This window comes from Pempheris klunzingeri, chromosome 18 (assembly GCF_042242105.1).
Source record: "Pempheris klunzingeri isolate RE-2024b chromosome 18, fPemKlu1.hap1, whole genome shotgun sequence".
Taxonomy (NCBI): Eukaryota; Metazoa; Chordata; class Actinopteri; order Acropomatiformes; family Pempheridae; genus Pempheris; species Pempheris klunzingeri.
The window spans coordinates 12675895-12697308 of record NC_092029.1 but is presented as its reverse complement, the minus strand read 5'-3'; the positions used below and the strand labels follow the sequence as shown (position 1 = coordinate 12697308).

General features: G+C 42.6%; 1 protein-coding gene across 1 annotated transcript in view; it reads left to right on the top strand.

Annotated features, from left to right (window-relative positions):
• Positions 1 to 21414, top strand: part of syne1a (spectrin repeat containing, nuclear envelope 1a) — a 115650-nt gene that overhangs the window by 45865 nt on the left and 48371 nt on the right. Inside the window, exons 57-78 of the mRNA XM_070848803.1 lie at positions 844 to 1021; positions 3326 to 3508; positions 3960 to 4103; positions 5453 to 5608; positions 6586 to 6750; positions 6906 to 7078; positions 7275 to 7428; positions 7616 to 7759; positions 8227 to 8391; positions 8555 to 8872; positions 9353 to 9508; positions 12304 to 12474; positions 15728 to 16054; positions 16470 to 16622; positions 16764 to 16931; positions 17795 to 17971; positions 19279 to 19425; positions 19736 to 19861; positions 20000 to 20176; positions 20331 to 20596; positions 20712 to 20868; positions 20976 to 21374. Coding sequence (XP_070704904.1) covers positions 844 to 1021; positions 3326 to 3508; positions 3960 to 4103; positions 5453 to 5608; positions 6586 to 6750; positions 6906 to 7078; positions 7275 to 7428; positions 7616 to 7759; positions 8227 to 8391; positions 8555 to 8872; positions 9353 to 9508; positions 12304 to 12474; positions 15728 to 16054; positions 16470 to 16622; positions 16764 to 16931; positions 17795 to 17971; positions 19279 to 19425; positions 19736 to 19861; positions 20000 to 20176; positions 20331 to 20596; positions 20712 to 20868; positions 20976 to 21374 — 4204 coding nt within the window. The remainder of the gene's footprint in view (positions 1 to 843; positions 1022 to 3325; positions 3509 to 3959; positions 4104 to 5452; positions 5609 to 6585; positions 6751 to 6905; positions 7079 to 7274; positions 7429 to 7615; positions 7760 to 8226; positions 8392 to 8554; positions 8873 to 9352; positions 9509 to 12303; positions 12475 to 15727; positions 16055 to 16469; positions 16623 to 16763; positions 16932 to 17794; positions 17972 to 19278; positions 19426 to 19735; positions 19862 to 19999; positions 20177 to 20330; positions 20597 to 20711; positions 20869 to 20975; positions 21375 to 21414) is intronic.

Genomic DNA, 21414 nt, shown 5'->3' with positions numbered 1-21414 from the left:
CACACAATCATCCATAGTGTGCCGAAAGGGCTGTACTCACTATTGCCCTTAAAATATGACTTCCAGTATTATGGCATATGATCTTTCTTCCTTCCTGTCTTTACCTTAGAAATCTTAGCTCTAACTTCAAGAGGGACTGTTTTATTCAACGTGTCTGTTGAAATCCTTTTATATACTAAAAATGTAATTTGCTATGCTTCAGATACTTGTTACGATCAGTCTGTATTGTTACTGTACTCCATGGTTCCAGCTATGAATGTTTAAGGATAATTAAACGACAGACAAAAGTCTCAGCATGTGATAAGTTCTTTGTGAAAAAATACAACTCACTAAGATGCCACAGTATACCTTTAGTATATCGTCACCCATCACTGTAACTCTCTCACATATTGTGTCACTGCCATATCCCCACATCTCACCCTTTTCCTTACAGCATCAATCTGTCATCCCTCGTTCTCTCCATCTTGTCACCCCTGTGAACTCTCGCCCCACTCATATGTTGCCTCTCAACCCCCTCCTACGCAGTACCCCTTACCACCATCCCCCACTCTCCCTCTTTGCCCCAATGCTCATTCCTTCCACTTCACCCACTTTGCCATTTCTCCACCTGCCCGTTTCTCACTCCTCCTCATCTCCCAGGCTTCTCTTTCTCTGCCTCCTCCTCCTCCTCCTCCATAATGTTGGGACAATATATACAGTATCTGAGCATCTGCACATGAATCCTCTTTGTTTTGATGAGCACATGGGCAGCAGACAGCAAACACTTCCTCTGGCTGGAACCTCTTTCTTTCTTTGTTCATTTCTCAAAGTGGATTTCAAGTGGATGTCTTTCTTGTCCCCCAGTCTCAGTCTCCGTGCATCCAGGGAGTGTCAAAACAAGGAGCGCTTGTTGGAGCAGAGGTTCCGTGCGGCCCTGAGAGACTTCCAGCAGTGGTTGGTCAACGCCAAAATCAGCACCGCCAAATGCTTTGATGTGCCACAGAGTGTTGCTGAGGCCTCCACGGCCCTGCAGAGGATCCAAGTAAGAGATATCTTTGTCTCAGCTCTTATTTACAGGACACCTGTTCTTGAAACACTGGAAATTGTGGAATTATGAAAAACGGTACAGTCCTTACTATGACACTGCACATTGCTTATATCTTGGAAATATCACGTTTGTTCTGTCTTTTGGCTTTCGCTGCTCTTACCCAGTTTTAATTCTGTTTATTGCTACTGGAAATATAAAGCGCATTACCTCCTGTGAACCAGAGAGTTTTCCCAAGACAGACCTACATGACACAGAACAGCAAATATACAGATTGAATAACATTTTGTTATATTATTCAGGGATAGAAAGTAGTAGACTTGATATTTATTTGATTGTCACTGAATATTACTTTAATCCCGCCTTTTGAGAAAGGTCTACATTTTTAATAACTTGCTTTGGTTGCAGGATAGATAATAATTCTCATTCATACAGTCATGTCTGAGGACTGCCACCCAGAGTCTCCATATACAGTAGTCACACACTGTTGGCCATTAACTAGCTCCAGTGAAGCGGTAATGATTTCAGAGCAAGTAGCTGTTGATAGTGGAGTTAAGGGAGTGTTATTTATTCACTTACTTAAATCATTCTGCCTGTTGAGGGAATGAAATCAGCAATTTTGTCATAAAAGTGTTTTTGTGTTCCTCCATGTTTGGGCTGCCACAGCTGCTTGAGAGGCTTTAAATCCTCATAGGTTTGGATCCACTCTAAATCCACACTTGCATTTCTTTGCATGGATTTGGCTGGCTAAGCAAAGATTGCTGAAAGTGAAATGATGTAATAGTTGAAGAATCAATCCTCTTTGAATGGGAAATTGCTCAAGGGGATGTCTGTATTGACATACCCACTGTTGAGTGTCTTCTGGTGGGCTTGTGGGAGTGGTGGGACCTGCCATAGGCTGGATAAGCTGAAAGTGGGCACATAGCCAAGAGGGATGAGAGAAAGCTCCACAGCAGGGTCTCTGTGCCATTCTCTTTAAAATATCTGAGTCTCTGTTTCTCAAAAGCTTCTGTGTCTTTCTCTGAGAAGAAGGTGTAACAGTATGGCAACCTCTGTAGAGCACCACAGGGCTCTGGCTAAGAGTCGAGTGCTAGTCACTCAAGGTAGACATCCCCACATCCTTTCACCAGACAGTTAATTACTTCTTAGACAAACATCCACCCCTACATTACCACCAAGGAATTAGTATTATTGTTTTGAGCTGATCTGCAAGAGTGATTCTACACTAGCTGGGAGCTTGATTTGACTGAACACTTAAGGATTTTATTCATTACAGGATACATGTGGAACTCAAGTTAATTAATCAAAGGTGTCAGTTCAGAGTATGAAAAGAACAATGGGTTATTGGAGGAGATCTATATCCGAAAGGATGTCAAATAGGGGAAGTGCTGTGCAGGAGTTTTTGTGTGGGCTCATTCAGAAGTTTCTAGTATAGCTTTGAGGATGAGAGGGAATATCATAGAGTATGTATAAGTGAAGGAGAGACTAATACAGAGGCGGTCATGTTTTATTTATTATTGACTTGGTGAGGAATGTGGAACAATGTTTCCACATGGCTAACCTCCAGGAGGGCCAGCATGGGAGGGGCGGGGGCATCCATTGTGTCACGCTTAATTGGTGGTATACAGTTACATTGGCAGGGGGAGAATGGTAGCAAGTGTGAAAAAGACAGTGAATGAACAGAGAAGAGAGCGGGAAAATGAAGAGACACAGATATGAAGTGAGAGAGAAAAACACAGACTTTCTATGCTCATGTGTGGCTGTACTGTACTAAATGTGTGTGTGTGTGTGTGAGGCTGAAGCTGTAGTGTGTGTAAGTGATGTGCTGACTGCACAGATGGTGGAGTGGTCCCTGCTGCGCTACTGTCATCAGCTCGGCTCTGAGGGAGGGGTGAGTGTGTGTGTGTGTGTGTGTGTACATTTTCTGTGGGTGAGTATGGAGGAGCTGTGTAAAAACCAACACATTTCAGGCTCACTGACTTTCCTTATCTGTGACTGTCTCCCTGGGTCAGGCACCTTCTTCTGCCCACGCATATGGAATTAGTAATGGCTCGGTATAATTACTGCTTTTGACAGTGAGATTCTGGGACACTGAAAAAAAATCTGCCGGCCATGTAGAGAATGGCCGTATTGATTTCAGTCACACATCAGCCATTACATCACGAGTGGAAGACAAAAAGAAGTTGTCATTCAGTCCATTTCTTTTTTGTCCTCGTGTAACTTTCACACCCTCTTCCCTTTGTGTGTGTCTCTGTGTTAGGTAGTCACAGTTTCTTTGTCTTTGTCTTTGTATCCCCACAGGAGTTCTTGAGTGACAGGGAGCATGGCCAGGCCAGGCTGAGTACAGTAGGAGCCAGTGGGGAGCTGCTGATGGCTGTGGTGTCCAAAGACAGGGTGGAGGGAATCAAGGCCAAGGTGGCAAACGCCAGAGAAGACTGGAAGAGCCTGATGAATAACCTGCAGATGAGGGAGGATGTACTCAAGGTTGGCTAACATTTGCTTTTGTTTGGATGCTGCTTTCTTGGCAAAGGGCTCCTCTGAATAACAAAATCTGGCTGTCAGAGGGACTATATGATTACATAAAGGTTAACTGTGTGATCTGGATATTTAAATGCATTTGTGTACAGTGTGTCCATGTTTGTGTCCGTTCCTCTGTTTTCCACTGCTTTATTAGCACTGTTGATATAAAATGTTTTATAGCAAAAGGACTGATTAGATTTAATATGATTTATTTAGAGTACAAAGTACTTCAGGGGGTGTGCACATAGAATTATTGACATGGATTTGATATGCATCTTAGCTGTGAGCGCCAGAGTATAATGAATAAATAATATAATAATGCATGTAACAAACTGAGTTGCATCAGTTTATAAAGATTCAGTTAATATGAGGACCTCTCTTGTTGTATTTTACAAGTTAAGTGTCACATTTCCAGAGCCTGCAGTCTCAGATGACGGAGTTTGAGGCCAGTGCTGAGCCTCTGCAGGACTGGCTGAACAGCACAGAGGTCAGAGTGCAGGAGGGCAGTGCTCGGCTACACGACCTCCCAGCCAAGAAACAAGAGCTCAGCAAATTACAGGTATTGTGGAGCCGAAAGTCATGCTCCTTACACAGTTACACCTGACTCTACTCTGCCTGGGGTTCTTACACCAGCGGATTTCAGACTCTTCACAGTATTCCTCAACTGAACATCACAGCTCTCTTAGAATTATGTTACTCCTATAATTACTGTGGTTATTCATGGATCTGTCTCCTAGTTTTTACAGTGTGTTATAGCCACTCCTTAATTAATGCGTTTTGCAATACATCAGCATTGTAATCCACACTGTAGATCTCTTCTCTGTTAAACTGCAGTCATATTGAGAGTGCCTTTTACGGCTCTCTTCTCAGCTTCTATCACTGATGTTCTCTCATTTACTCTCTTCACTCAAGTAAACCCTGTCATTACACCATAAATTAAATATTAAGTAGATTTTCCAAGAATACTAAATAGTTGTAGCGCTCCATCAGATACTGTGTGCTTCCCTAAAGTACAATCTCAAATCAGCTGGGAAAAGAGAAGGACCTAATTACATTTGTCAAGCACCACTGGATCAAAATAGAGCAGCGTCTTGACACAATAGTCAGAGGAAAAGTCCAGAAATCTAATTAATTCTCCCTCTGTCACAGCTGAAGCGTTGCGTGGCTAAAAGGCCCTTTTCAGGATGCGATAACAGCCTCTGCCATGTCTGGCAGAGACAAAAAAGGAAGAGAGGCACGGAGCGTTAAAAAGATAAAACTGACAAAAGAGAAAAAAAAAAAATCAAGCCCATCTCAAAGCTCTGTTCTTATCGTTGTTGCTATTTTTGTATTTACTCTGTCGCCCACTGTAGCACTTCCACTCTTTGCCTTTTGTCTGGCCCTGCAAGCAATTACATTTCTTCCCCCAGCACCTCAAGTACAATACAATACATGCAGGCTTTAGTGTCTGAACCTGTGCTGGCAAAATCCTCTTTACCTTTTCACATATATACAGCCCCCACCTTTGCAGTATTTTATCAGGCTTGTCTCCTCTCCCTGTTCTGTGCTGTGGTGTCTAACTGAATAACCGTATTAAAAAACGAACATCAAGAGAAATACTGCTGATGCTGTTTTTTATCATGTCTTTTCCCCTGTCTTTATCCATGTATTATGTCTGTTCTTGTGACATGTTAACCCAACCTTGTATCCCTCCTCTGTGCCTCTCACACCTCCCTTATCTGTCTTCACTTCCATATTTTTGTTTTTTCATTTGCCCCTTGACTCAAAATATTATGGCGCTTACACAAAACCTCTCCACATCCATTTCTTCTGTCACTTTTAACCTTGCCCTCCCAACTGTGCTTGCCCACATCATCTTGCTCCCTCTATTTTATTTCTCCATTTCCATTTCCATACTTACTGGCCCAGTGTGTACTGGAGGAGATGGCCAGTCGGGAGGCAGAGCTGGGCAGGCTTAGGGAAAGAGCTCATCGCCTCTGGGAGGGACAAGCAGCCGGCAAGGGCTTCGTCCACCGTGTATCCCAGCTATCAGCACAGTACCTAGCCCTCAGCAACTTAATAAAGGTAATACTGCTCCCGCCCTTTTATCCTGTCCCACCCTTTCTTGCCCCCTTACCGTTTCTGTGCCACTGCCTGAGAAATGCTGCAGCATGCTGAAATGTCTCTTGCTTGATTCATGTACTGTTTGAGCTCAAATCTATGGAGTCTTCCTTCCAGCCATGTCGTTTACTGTTGTTCTGGTATTTGCTGTGTCATGCACTATTCCCCAGCTGTACACCATCGTCTTTGTTGCTGTAATCAGCTTACCTTGAGCAGAAATATTGCACCCCCAGACAACCTCAATATCTATAGTACGATACCTGAACACAATAATCAATCTTTCACCTCCAAAAGGTCTTTGCAGTTGCAGCTTCATCAACATAAAAAAGGCCAAGGCTGTGGAGCTTACCTTTTATCCACTAAAGCACTTCTAAAATGCCATAGCTGAAAGGTGTCTGTGTTTGAGATTCTGACCTTTTTGAAACTCTCATTAGATTGGTCACACTGTTATAATTAATTTAATACAGCGTAGAGCCAAGCATTACACTGACCGCAAAGTGTAATTCTCTTACCTCAGGACGATGAGATTGCCCCAACAATGATGAATGAGATTTATTTTCTTGCCGACTAGCTAGTGGAGTGCTATTTTTAGGTCTTCTTCCCTGCCAGACATGGAAACAAGAGTGGAATCATTTAAAATTGCCACTTGTAGATCGTTATTGTAGCTCTGCCTGTCTCCATTCTTCAGTTACACAGATGTTAAAGATGTACAAGAGATGACTGCACATGAAATACATTGTGTTTGTGCTGCAATATGTGGGTGGGAAAGTCTCTGGAGATATCTGTGAGGAAAAACAAGACTGTAATTTCAAATACAAACAGAAATATATGAAGACACTTTTGATGTGCACCGGAAATAATTGTTTTTAATTTTCTACTCAGTACTATCCTATTTCTCAAAACTGAGGTGTGTGTTTACAATTCTGTGCTGATCTCCAAAGGACAAAGCCTCCAGGATTGAACGCATTGTAGGGGAACACCGCCTCTTCTCTCAGGGCCTTAAAGAGCTCCAGGACTGGGTGTGTGAAGCTCAGAGGGTCCTCAACACCTGCATCTCCACCACCACTGACAAGAGCGTGTTAGAGGATCGGATGCTACAGTTGGAAGTAAGGAGGGACAGGAAAGGAGTGGGATGCCATAAAGCAATACACAATTTTCAGATATTGGGCTATCGGTTTCCCCAGCAATACATTTCCTCAACACGTGTGTCATGCTGACATCATTTCTGTTCTAATTTCTGTTTGTTCACCTTCGTCTGTAGGCCTTACTGGCTGCTCGTCAGGAAAGGGAGATCCAGCTAAAGATGCTTTTGACGCGGGGAGAAGCAGTCCAGAGGAACACTTCAGCCGAGGGGGTCCCAGTGATTCGCAAACAGATCCAGGACCTCAAAGACTCATGGGACTACTTGCTCTCTGCCTCTATTCAGTGTAAAAGGTTGTGATCATGAACCAATCAATCTGTCAGTTAGTTGATAAATTGGACTGGGAACTGTCCAGTTTCACTTGATGGATTTCAGTTGGTTTAAAGGTTATGGGGATAATTAGATTTAAATGCATGTGTATGTTGCATATGTGTGCTTTTGTGTTATAGTTGCTCCTTGTGTGTTAACATTGTTATGTTTATGTAACAGTCAGCTGGAGGGTGCTTTGTCACAATGGACCAGCTATCAGGAGGACGTGGGTCAGTTTGTGCTGTGGATGGACCGGGTCGAAGAGACACTTAGCTGCTCAGACAGACAGTACTCTGAGATGAGAGACAAGACCGCTAACCTGGGAAAGACCAAGGTATCATATCGCGCTAATTATGGCCTTAAAAAGCCAGATTATATCTGGTAAATGTTTTGAATATTAACTTTTTTATGGAATACCTTACTTTAGACTTATGCACTTCCACTCATTTATACCCCAGAGCCTCATAGTGGACATCGGTGTTCTACACTGAGTGTGTGCATGTGTTCTTATCTCATTCCAGCTTCTATATGAAGAAGTACTGAGTCACAGCAGCCCTCTGGAGACCATTGCCACAAAGGGGTCCAATATGGCTGAACACTACACTACCCAGCAGGAGGTGCAGCAGCTTCAGTGCAGATACAGCACCCTCAAAGAAAAGGCTAAGGTACTTATAGTATAAACAACATATGGATATTTTTTTTCCTCTGCAGGCATGTGAATAATAAATGATTGTTTTGACAATATTTCTCAGAACACCTGCTTCATATTGTTTCATAAATCTCAATTATAATTCCACAAATTATCGCAGAGCATGGACTCAGTGTTGAACATTTTAGTTACTTCTCTAATAATCATTTAAAATTCAATGCACATATTTCTTTTGTTTATAAGCTTCAGAGAGCATAACCAACATTTTTGCTGCTCACATCTTATATTGGCACATTCTCTTCATTTTCAAACAATTGGAGTTAGGCAGTTGTATTTTGTCAAAACACCATGTCATCTTGCTTTTGAAATGCAATTGTCCATAAAGCTATGTCCATACTAAATCGTCAAAATGACCAAAAGACCTTATTGATAACATAACTCCTTTTTTCTGTCCTGTAATGTCTCAAACCTGTTGTTTTACAGAATGCAGTCAGTAAGGCTAAAGGGCTGGTGCTGGTCCATCAGGAATATCAGAGGGGGCTACATGTGTTTGAGGACTGGCTGGAGCAAGAACAGGCCACTCTGGCCTCATTGTCCCACCCAGAGGGAAATGTGGATACATTAGAGAAAACACTGCAACAGCTGCAGGTATTAAAACAGTGGAGAGTTGTGCACATTGTGATTGTCATGATTATTTCCTGGTATTAATATGTACTCTAGGCTAAACCAGAATCCAGGCCTTGGACACCCTGGGCTTTGAAATCTTCAATGACACTGCTTCTTTGCTCTCATCCTTTTAATTCCCTTGTAGCTCCTGCAAGAACACTGCTCAAATGGCCAGTCTTTGCTCTCCTCTGTGCTGACTAGCAGAGAGAGAGTAATCCCCTGGGGTATACCTCAGATCGAGGACCGAGCTCTTGACACTGCTCAGCGAGAGTGGGGGGCCTACCAGGGCCGTCTGGAGGAGACACAGACCCAGCTGAGCTCCACACTGACCAGGCTGAAGCAAATGGGCCAAAGGTTCCTGAGCCTGGCCCAGTGGCTTGAGGGGATGGAGAGGGTGGCAATCATCAGACGTCATCGGAGGTCAGACAGAGCCACCAAGGAGACTCAGCTGAAGAAGCTCCAGGTCAGGGCTCTTATTATTTTGTACAAATGTCAGTGATTTAAACGTCAATATAGTGGACAATAAGAAGGATAATGGGCAGCCCAGCTTTTCTCAATACTTGTTTTAGGTCCTAATGAATCTTTTGAAATAACTTTAAATAAATCCCACCAGAAATCCTTGTGCTGTCTATCCTTGTGATTTCTCCTTTGACTGTCACATCAAGTCAGTTCCCGGAAACAGTGCACCAATTTACTCACGCAAAACACATTCAAAACAATATCCAAGCCAAAAATAAGATTTTTCCTTTCAAAGTGAAAGTTATGAGGCATCACACATACGCACATACACAGACCCTTTGGCTTCATATCTTGTTTGAGAAGTGATATGCTATTTTCTTGTTTTCTAATTATTACAGAATTTACAATTAAATTATTAATGTTTTTGACCATATTTAACTACAATGATGCTAATTATACATTTCTCTGTGTCCCATCTGAATAGGGTTGTCTTGAAGCTGTGCTTGCACGGCAGGGGGAGGTCGATGGCCTCTCCTCTCTGGCCCAGCAGGTTCTGGAGGAAACCTACATCAGTAGTCGTGTCAGCGTCACTGCCACCCAGCTCACTGCCCGCTACCATTCCCTGCTGCTCAATATACAGGTTAGGTACTCTTTACAGTCTGCTGTTCAATGATACATTTACCATATCTCAACTATTTTGTCAGCAAAGCCTTTCTTATTTAGAGAAAATAGATATCATGTTTTTTTTATGAATCTCTTCATATGTGTGTTGGTTTAGAGAAGACATGTCAAACTCAAGGCCCGCGGGCCACATCCGGCCCGCAATACAGTTATATACGGCCCGCAAGATAATTTCATGTGACTATTAACAATGGACTGTCGGTAAATAGCACTCCCACCTCTCATACTACAAATCCCACAGTGCATTGAACAGCTGCCGCGCTAGTCAGGACCCGTACAGCAGGTATAATGACACCCCGATCAGCGGATCAATGCATCGATCAGCGCCTTTATAGCGACACTTCAGCTAGCCCCCAAAATAAATGGCTAAAGGAAAAATGGACTTTGAACACAGGGGCTTTCACAACAGAGTTTTACCTTTTTGTCGATATCGGAGGTAAACCCATGTGTTTGTGGAGCTAATGTGGCCGTAATTAAAGAATATAAATATAAGACGGCACTATGAGACAAAACATCAGGATAGTACAAAAAAGAAAAAAATTTAAAATTTAAAATTTTATTTATTTTATTGAGGAAAAGTTGTTGAAGCTTGGCTGTTTAAATTCATATTTCTGAATAAAATATATATTATTATATTATATACTATAATAAAATAAAATAGTCACTTCATCTTCAATAAATGTTGAGCCCGTTTGGCTCGCGACTTAGACTGTATTTTAAATTTTGGCCCCTTCTTTGATTGAGTTTGACACCCCTGGTTTAGAGGAAGATCCAAATTTGTATGTAGATAAACTTCTTGAATGTTCATGTGTGAGGAAGATCTACTTTATCTGTTAAAGCACTTGACAATAGAGAGGTACAGACCAAAAAGTAAATTGCCTTACAGCAAGTTAAAATGGCATTCTGCAAGAAACTGGGTGACATTTTCAGTGCATACTATCTACTGGTGTCAACAACTGTTCCTGATGTTTCTGTTGCTATTGTTGTTCCTGATTCCTGGATGCTGCATTTTCAGAGATCATTTGACTATGACACGATTTAGCCAGACATGACCACAGACATCTTTTTCGTTAGACGTTTGAGTTTCTGTAGATAACAGTCTTCTCATTGTCTGTTCAGCCACCTCTTCTGATGTAACAGCCTAGTTCTTCTTTTACTGTTTAGAAATGAAATTGAAGTTATGCTGATGGAAAGTACTTACCAATGTAAATGTAATTATGTGATTTCTTGAACACAGCTTGTAGAAATCCCTTTTCTGTATTTCGTCAGGGGAAAATTCAGGAAACATGATATACTCTTATAGTATCTATGCTGAACAATGCTATTTTCTATTATACCTTTATTAATGGATAAAAAGCTAGAAAATATCTTCCTGTCAAATTGAGTTAATCAAAAACGTAAGGCCTTAATGGGCTGGATGTCGGTTAAACCCCTTTTGTGTCTCAATGATACATAAAGAAAATGTGAAATGGTGTGCATCGACATTGGGCTCCATGCCCACAGTGGGCTTCTCACACATGATTATGCTCTCTCACCATGGAATTTGCTCCAGTGAGAATTTGGACTTAGTCTCTGCAACACCTCATTGAAGTAGCTTTAAGAGTTATGCCTCTGAGCCCAGCCCGTGTTGCTCTGTATACTCACAGCCAGCCTCTCTATTTGTCTGCTCCTCTGGGGGGGACTAAAGGAAAATCAATGGGGCTCCTCTGGTCTGGGGCTAAGGCTGTAATTAAACGCTACAGAAGGCAATCTCACACCCAGCACCAGGAGTAGAAAAGCTCTGCCTGCACTACATTGATTTTACACCTTCAGTAACACATCTGAGTTAGTGTGTGTGCATAGCCCCCTCTCCTCCTTGCTTAATTTCTTTGTCTCTGTTATACCCACACCCCTTCCCTCCCCTCTCAAAATTGACTCAAGCATGCATATACTCGCAGTCATGCCAATGCATATGTATGCAGAAAATATCCCTCTCATATCATGGATGCCTGTAATTATACTGTGTGAAGTGGGGGACATATGGGCTTGAGGTGGGAAGCTGTTACCTCTGTCTAGTCAGAAAAGGTGTGCACTCAGCACTATCAGCTAATTGGAGCTTCTCACCACAGGATTTGCAAGCTGAGTGAATAATGTGTCAAGCCTACAAGAAACCCTCTCCATCCTCATGGTGTTATTGACTCAAAATCGCAGTCAAGTGGATAACGCGTCAAAAACATAAAACCTCTCCACCTTGTAGTGAAGCTATTGACATTCTGCAGATGAATGAAGAGCGGGGAAACGGATATTTTCTATTTTGATGGTTGATCAGAGAGTTTTTAGTCCTTGGTGGCCAAGGTAACACTGCTGAGGTACATCTCACAGCTTAAAAGAAAGAGAAACAGACCATGTTTCCTGAATTTTCCCCAGACCAAATACAGTCTAAGTCTTAGCAGCAGTTATTGAAGTGAGGTTATTCACCTTTATGCTCATTCTAATAGATATATCAGATATATTGGCGATATCGAGTCATGTGGTCTACTGCCAATATGATCACGTATCCAAAACTTCCCCAAATATATGTAAGTCAGTAAAAGTGAGTTTTAGTGTCAGATTATGTGCTTAAAGATTTTTAGGGTTTTGGAAAAAAATAATAATATTTCAGCAATTTCTGTCAGCAATGTACAGTTATATAAAATGTTTGTATTGGTATTATTCTGAAAAAAATACTGTATTTGTTAAACTTTCCTCCTATCCTCTCATCCATTGATTTTTCAGGACACCATCAAGCAGCTACAGGAGGAGCTGAAGAGCATCAAAGAGGCTGAGAATCTTTGCATGTCCTTCACTGACTGGCTCAGCTCCACTGAGAAATGCTTCACAGCATTAACAGATAGTTCTGAAGCTCTGGACCGGGCCGCCATGGAGAAGAAGATGAAAAAGCTAGAGGTATTTATCTAGTTACTTTAATCTGTATTGTGTGGTTAGATGTTTTAAATTTCACACTCACGCATCTGAGCCTCAGTTTTTCAGTGAGACATTTGGATTCAAGCTGTAGTGCAGTGCTTGATACACCTCCCTGAACAGGTTGCAATAAATCAGCACAGACGTAGGGTATTACCATGGCAAATTGATGAGTTAGCAAGACTTCAGTTTGCGGTGGAGAATTTTAGCACAAAGTCATATGCGTCCAATATTGAAGCCAGCAAAAATGTCCTTGTGCAATCTTGTTTTCTGCCAAGCAACATATGGTAACTGGTAGTAACATCAAGTATACAGATTTCTTTGTCAGCCACACTATGCTTGGCCAGTGAAATATGCATGAATACCTAAAGCTTGCAAAAATGTACCTATACCATTTGGAAAGTGCTCTAGACTAAAAGAAAATTACTGTAGTAATGTAATTGTAGGCGTTTCTCTGTGTGCTGTTTTTGTCAAGTGGGCACTGGTAGCCCTGTAGCCCTGCTCAAACATGCACAGACTGCAATGAAAAAAAAAATCACCACGTTTGCTTGGCGCAGTTCATATCGAGAGCGTAGAGGATTGGATGAGTGTCTGTATCGATCAGCTCTTTATGAAGACAAAGCGGGTGCTGCTTTAGAGGAAGCGTGGTAGCGGGGAGAGACCTCCCACTGTGAAGCAGAGGATGAAGAAGCGCCGGTGTCAGGAGCCTGCTGGCACAGACACTGTAATTGATGCAGTGCCCTTACCGCTTCACATCACACACACACACACACACACTTCTCTCCTCTAACACTCCGTTCATATCACAAAACCCTTCCAAAGTACTTACTAACAAGCTGCAGCAAACTCTCAAACCCACGAATCCTCTGTGATTTCACACAGTTTTCCCTCTGCCTTTCTTCATGTATCACTACATCTCATTTCTCTTTTGTCTTTGTCTTTTGTCTTTCTCTTCACACACATCCAGAAACACTTTTGCAGACACACACATAGACATTTACAATACATCATCTGGTGTGGGCTTTGCAGTAATCCCTGTCTGGGATCGATGCTCTGTCTCTGCATAGGGACTGAAGACATGCTGTCACCACATGTGTCCTTCCAGCATTGCAGATAACACACAAGTGCTCCATCACTTACTCATTCTCCTGTAGTGAGAGCTACAGGGCTTTTCAGTGAGCTGCAATAATTATGCATTGACACAAGACCAGTAGTCAATAGCTGTGTCAAGGGCCATTAGTTTCAGGATTCAGACCCTATTTAACACTGAGTTGTAACTGTAAAAGTATGAGTCATACATTTGTTTTGGCCCCTGTTAGCTAGAAATGTGTTATAATTTTATTACAAGGTCTAAAAATGAAAATATTGTGATAATGTACTCTTGTATGATATACACATTATTTTTCAGAAGACAGCTTTTGTCCCATTGGTGGCAGTTTTGGTAGATTTGTGTGATTTGTCCAGTAGATATCACACACAATAGTTTCTCCCCTAGAGTGCACCATAAAAACCTCCTCCGCTCACTGGCTCCTACAAAAATTGTATACAGAGCAAAATGCAAAAAAATGCAAAAAGAAAAGGGGTTCTCATTCTCCTAATTAAACCCCCATCGCAGTCCCCTTCCAGATTTTTAATTTCACTGGCGTTTCTTAATGTTCAAGGTCGCACAGTCTTGTGTACAATCAGGGTTCTCTCCAAAGGTAAATAGGTCCATGTTTAAATTTTAGAAATAATACATGTTTTTGGCACTTCAAATGGTACTGAAACAACAAATATGTGCAACATTATAAGATTGTAAAGTACATTCTAAGTAGAGAGACAATGACAGCAGAGCTACCCACTGCCTGCAGGATCACCTTAGTAATGTCCTACCTCTGTTAGTAGATAATATATGTGAACATGGTTGTCAGCTCCACAGCTGATGTATTGGAGTAGATAATGGAGCCTGAGAAGTGATGCAGAATACAAAACAGAGTTGCTAGTGCTCATCATTTACAGCGGATGCACAAGACACTTGACATGGATAATTGGAGCCGACATGGTACAAGACAGTATACAGTATAAAGGGCACACTGTGTTCAGGACCTCATATATAATGTTTGCAGGACTGTAATATCTACTGCTGTGTAATAGTACTAGCATTACTCAATGATATGAGACTAAGATGGTTTCCAGCCTACCATCCGTGGCTGATTAGTAAGACTAAACTGTGAACGTTATATTAAGACAAGACCACTGAATCTATATTTGTTCCTTGGTCTAGATGCTAAATTAAACTGTGAATGTTTTTTCATGTGAAATTGCAGACCATTCCAAGGTTTGAATGGTTGCTCAAATTGTCTAAAATGCATGTTATTGGAATCAGTAACAACCACTAGTTACAACAAAGTTTAATTCAACATATGGACAACCACTAGAATTGCTAAGGATACTCAATGTCAGTTGTGAGATGAGGGCAGATGTTTCAATATGAAGTGGAGATAATGAATCACATGGAACTAAACTACTGCAAATGGCAATTACACAGACCCACTTGTTAACCACATACAATTGTATGAAATTGAGATATACTGAGTGTCCTCTATTAAGGTGATAAGGCAGGAACATCATCATTATTATTGGAAAGATGAACATGCCTAGAGCTTCATATTAAGGAGCAAACATAGACGTGTGCATACAGACACAGGTCTTGTTATATTATCTTATCAACAGCAGTAGCTGGAGGTCTGGGGTTGGTGCAGAGTGAAGCCACTCTACCCAAGCAATAATAGACTGATGATGAAAGCTAGATGGCGTCCCATCGAGTGGAGGTCTGTGTGTGTTTGTGGTTGCCCTGGAAACCCCTGCAGCTACGGCTGCCTGTTAAGGGTCCTTATAATTGGGTCCTCCTTTCATATTATTCACTGTGGGTTCTCCACGCCATGACCTCCAAGTCTTCTCCACATCTCACAATGCAGGTGTCAGCCTACCTGATGGGTTCAAAGCCTTTCAAACACACTGTCAGGCTGGTGAGGGTGACTGGGGCAGCACTGAAGGTGAAGGACAAAGAAATCAGCAATGTTGTGTTTGAATGATAACCTCAAAGTCATGGAAACTATGATAGCAGGATTCCTCATCCTAGAGCACATATGCTACAATTTTGGTACAAAACAGAGAAGCAGTCTTTTACTCTTTTTTTCTCAGCGGTATGTAAAATGCACCCATGCTGAGTTGTATCTCTGCTTTCTCTTTCACCCAGACTCTCCAGTCTGAACTCCAACATGGTCACACCTTCCTGAAATCACTGAGGGAGCGAGCAGAGCAGGCAGCAGGCTTCCTGAACGAGGCTGGAGCCGAGAGTTTAGGAGGAGAGGTAGAAGCTCGTCTTGCCCAGTTGGAGGAGCTCGCTGGTGGGCTGAGGCAGGAGCACAGCTTTTTACAGCGGGCGTTACTTCTGGCTAAAGAGTTCCAGGACCGGTACAAAGCTCAGGCCCAGTGGCTGGTAGAGACCAGGGCTTTGCTCACCACCCCAGTGGAGCCCAAGGCTGAACTGTACCAACGGAGAGCACTGCTGGCTAAGTATAAGGTATATCAGCAACTTTGTAATTTCTTAAACTTTTCTATCAAGCTTCACTGTGTTTCAATTGAAATCATGAGTATAAAGACCTACAAAGTATTGCATTAATGCTGTGCTCAGTCATTTTGCACTGTGGTGGGTCTAAATGGCAGGAAGACTTTACTGAATATCATTACCTTTATGGACCATATGAGTGTCCTTGCTTGTCTGGGCCCATTAGCTAAAAATTTGAATATATTTCACACAACTGCTGATAACATTGTTTTTTTTCATATTGATAAAAGTGTATGGTGTGCTTTGGAAAATTGTTCATAGTGTAGTAAAACTCATTGGCTGTAAATTGTCATAACTTACTCACCTGTACTAAAGATGGTCTTCACTCTATACAAGTATACTACAGATTGACATCTGTCTGTGTCCACAGGCTCTTCTGCAGATGGTTCAGTCCCATGATGGATCCATCAGGTCAGTGGTGGAAAAAGGAGATGCTCTGCTGGCCTCTGTCCACTACCCGTCCATCAGAGACAAAATGAACAGACTGACAAAGGACTACACTGAGCTCTGTAATACTGCCATGGTGAGAACATGTGCTAAGACTGATGCAACAGACGGAGCAGATGAATTGTTGCAAAGGACATGGTGGTCGTAATGGTTTGTTGCATAGACTTTTTCTAATGAAAATAATTTGTGTGCTCACATTTTTGTGAATGTGGTCCAGGCCCATGTGGAGAATCTGGAGGGCCAGGTGAAGGAACAGGAAGCTTACCATAATGAGCTCCAGGAAGTGGAGCGCTGGCTGCTCCAGATGTCCAGCAGGATGGTGACTCCTGATCCCACTGTGGCTGGCAGCCTGGAGGCAGCCACTCAGCAGCTGGCAAGGCATAAGGTGACCAATCACATAACTTGTTTTTTGTTGTTGTTTGCTAAGTTTGTAGCATGTTATTTAGCTTGAGCAATTAGCCAATTACTCTCAATTAGAGAGCAAAAATACTCACTTACACCTACTTTGAATCTGACAGCTCAACAAATACTAAGTAGCTGAGGAAATATTTGGAATTTTCTTGAGGATCAAAGTGATTTGGTGTCATTATAGAGAATTCATCCAATAAAGCTTTGTTTAGGAGGCATGTATGTTTGTGTAACTGCATGTTGTTGCAAAACCGGCGAAGATTTAACTGAAGCTGTTCTATCCTATGGTTACTGTTTTGCTCTTTCTTTAACCATGGGACACTTAAATCATACAGTATGGTTGTAAATCATTAATCATTAGTATCAGTTCTGCTGCCGACTGAAATAATGTTACTCCATAAAGTACTTCCTGTTAATATAGTAGTGGTAGTAGTAGTAGTTTAGTAGATTTAGTAATTCATTATTTCAATCAAAAGTGTGACACAATACATTTGTGGAAAAGGTATGTAAGTAACATTTTAATCCAAAATGATGGATTATGTCTGTTATTACGTGTGTATGCACTTGTTAATATTTATTGCAGACAAAGTCTAATTTCACTTGATTCTTGTCCAAGATGCTCCATTTAATTTCTCCTGCTTTGATTGACATAAAATTCATTTGGAGAAAATGATGATATATTAATTAATGAATAATGGTCCAAAACAGTCAAAATCTAGAAAACCATCGAGGCTGAGTTCTAATTTACAAAGCTACCGTCCTCTGCTACTTCTCTTCTTCTTTAAGTCTTCCTTTAATTTCATTCATCCAGGCTTGTCTAATACCAGTTGTTCCCCACAGGCCATCATGGAGGAAATTGCGGGCTTTGAGCATCGCTTGGCAGGCCTGAAGGAGCGAGGAGCCCACCTGGTACAAGGCTGCAGTGACCGTGTGCAGAGCAGGTTGAGACAGCAGATCCAGGCTCACCAGCAAGGCACCAGAGACAGCTACTCTGCCATCTGTAGCACTGCGCAGAGAGTGAGTGAGGAGGAGGAGATGGAAAGAAGAGAAGGGAGGGGACAGAGGAGGAGAAGCAGCAGCAGGAGGGGGGGGGGGAACTGAGAAAGACATGTATTCTGTATTTGAAAAGAGTGTGTGTGTTAAATAGTCATTACACATTCTTTTTTATTTATATTTTTTCTATTACACATAAGACATATATATTGGTGTCTTATATGCATGCACAATCGTGCATCCGTGGATGTGACCACACATGCATGCACAGACACGCACGCTACATATCACTGCTGTTAATATTCCATCAGCCGAAGCATCCACTTAATCCTAACCCATTCTGACACTTAAACCATCTCTCAAGACAGCCCTTCACTGCCAGTGTAGAGGGCAAGACCAATTAAGACTGCCAAAATGGAGCTCAACAGAAGCCATACTTAGACAGACCCCACCAGCCAAAATCACTAACTCAATCTCCCTATATTAATCTCAGCATATCCCCTGTCAACTCCACTTTTTCATGCCTGAGCCAAAAATGGTCACACGCCACTATTCAGTAGATCTGGCGAACCCTCTAATCCAGCCCCACTCTGTCATGTTGGCAACCTCTACTCTGTCATCATAGCTCACCTCCCAAGACACCACCTCCACCAGCACTCGCACATCCAATCTGGCATTGTGTGATTCAGCCACACTTTACCACTACGCTGCTGGCTTCTCTACAACTGTGCCTCCAGTGTTACGATGGCTGCCAACTGTGTCCCAGCACAACACAGCTCTAATATCCTGCCTGCCATTTGCCACCATGCCAACCTTCTAGCCTTTGCCAAATACACTGGGCAGTTTGCCAATACATGCCCCCCTTCTTTCTCTCTTTTGGACTCTCATATTAACACTGTCAATCAGACCTTGCTGTTTCACTCTCCCCTGGAGGGCACGGACGCCTCCACATTCAACACCTGTCAAATACACTACATAAGTGCCTACTTGCTCGGGTTTTATCATTTAATGTGTCTTTGTGTTTGGCCATGGTATGCTGGATTCAAGTCTTTACCTATAGCTTTTATGTTTTATGTGTTATTGTGTTTAAAAGTGTTGTTGTTGTTGTTAGTATAAATTATTGTGTCCTCACTTCAGTTTCTTTTTGATTGAATTGATGTATTAATGTGTAGGAGTTTCAGGACCATACATTTCATGAAATCCAATATTGAAAGTCTTTTCTTATCATTTTTGGCCTTGTTTTTTTAAGGGTTTACTATACTTTTTCACTGTCAGTATGAGTGCTCCATCCAGACATATAGCACTGAAATTTATCTGTCTGCATCTTACAGGTATATCAGAGTCTGGACCATGAGTTGAAGAGACATGTGAGTCTCCAAGACACACTGCAACAGTGCCAGACCTGGTTGACTTCTGCCTCAGAGGAACCAGAGCCTCCTGCACATCCTCCCCTCAGCCTGGATGAAGCACTACAGCAGGTCTGTAAGAGTTTGGTGTTTTGCAAAGACTTAAGGCTAAAACCAACCAGGTGCATCTGTGTTGCGTTCCGGCTGCACCGCAGCTGCCGGAGCTGATCGCACCCATGCTAGTTAATGCTTTGAAACACACTAGGAGTGTCGCGGCACATTCCAGAATAGAATAGTTTTCAAATGAAAAGCCCCTGTGCAGACTTTTAATCGGACAGTTTATTTGATTGCATGCTTTTGGATGGTAACTGAAATGCAAGCAAACTGTATGCGGTTTTGCAGATTGTCCTGAAGGGATAACATAACATATTTATTTTGGCAGGTCAAGCAGGAGCGGGCTCTCCAGGAACAGGCCAGCACTTACTTCCAGCTTGTGTGCTCAACTTGTGACCTGTCCGAGCCAAGGGTCAGAGAGACCGCAGCAGCTATCCAGCAAGTCAAACTGCAGGTTGGTTACCTTTAGCAAGCCCTTAAACAAAAAATGGACAGTTTCAGGGTCAGTGTTTGCAGTTGTAGTAGTCAGCTGTTCAGCTTTTTGAATTAAATACTTGATCATGAATTGATTCCACTGTGTTGTTATGTCTAGATTGAGGAGCGCATGCTGCTTTGTGAAGAGGTAGCAGACAGCTGGAGGGACATTGAGGAGCAGAAGGCTGACCTGGAGGTCCAACTGAGAGAGACAGAGCAGCAACTTCAGAACCTAATCAGGAGACCTGCAGAGCTGGAGCCCAAGATTGCACAGAACCAGCTGGACAAAGCACAGGTCTGTATTTGGTTTTTTACGCAGACCGTAAATACTTTTTGTTTCATAGGTTTATTCTAAAACATCACTGCATTGTTGTAAAATAAATACAGACGTCTTTGTACAGGCAAAAGTTTGTTCTTCGGTGTGACTGAATCTACTATCTTTCCTACAGGAGTTCCTTCAGCAGATTAGGGAGAGACAGTCTGAGGTTACCCATTTGAATGAAGCCATTAGTAAGCTGACAGATGGACAGGTCTCTCCTGCTCTGGAGGAGATAAGGAGACTGAGGAAAAGCTGGATGGATCTGGGCCAGCGGGCAGATGAACTGGAGGCCCAGCGGGGGGAGGACATGCAGCGAAGTGGGGAGTACCAGGAGATTGTTGTTGCTGTGGAGGAACTCTTCCACCAAGTATCCAGGGAATGGGACTACCTCGCCAGGTATCAATGTTTTTGTGGTGGCAGTCATGTTTAAGGTTTTTGTGTAGATTTTTCAACATACTGTAGATTCATATTTAAGTGGATTATTTATTGAGAAGACTATTTGTCAACCTAGGGCTGACACAGAGAGTACAACTGAGCATCTGGAAGCTCTGAGGAAGCTTTCCAGTGACCTAGAGGAGCAGAGAACAACTCTAGAAGACCTCAGAGACCAGAGACAAGCGATCCTGCCTCGACTCAGCCTGCTAGACAAGGAGCTGGTCAAGCAACAGGTGGAACTCCTTTCTCCTGGTTCTTAAGAGTATTATAAGATGAACTTGTAATAATGTAGAGTATTAGTAGTAGGTTCAGTTTTATACAATGTTCTGCCTTACACCAGGTGGGTCATCTCGAGCAGCGCTGGGCCCAGCTTGAAACCCTAATTCAACAGAAGATCCAGGACTCTTCACAGACACTCGAGGATCTTGCCCGGGTTGAAAGCCAGCTGAGGGATGCCCGGGAGTGGGTAGAGGAGCAGCGGCCTGCACTTACCTCTGCTCTGAAAACCAGCCCACCCCCCGATCTGGCCCAGAGTTTCCTGTTCGACCACCTGAGTGTGTGTGTAGAACTGGAGGCCCGTCAGCAGCTGCTGAGTCAAGCAGTGAGTGGGGCCCAGGCTGTGGCTTCCAGGCTTGGGCTGAGTGAGAAAAGATGTCTACAGGAGCTCGTTGAACAAGCGCAGACTGAGGTCGAGGCTCTAGGGGCCCGGGTGGCCCAAAGGAGGAAGTACCTCAGTAAGGTAAACAGCTGTATTTCTGGATATGATGCAAGTAAAAATG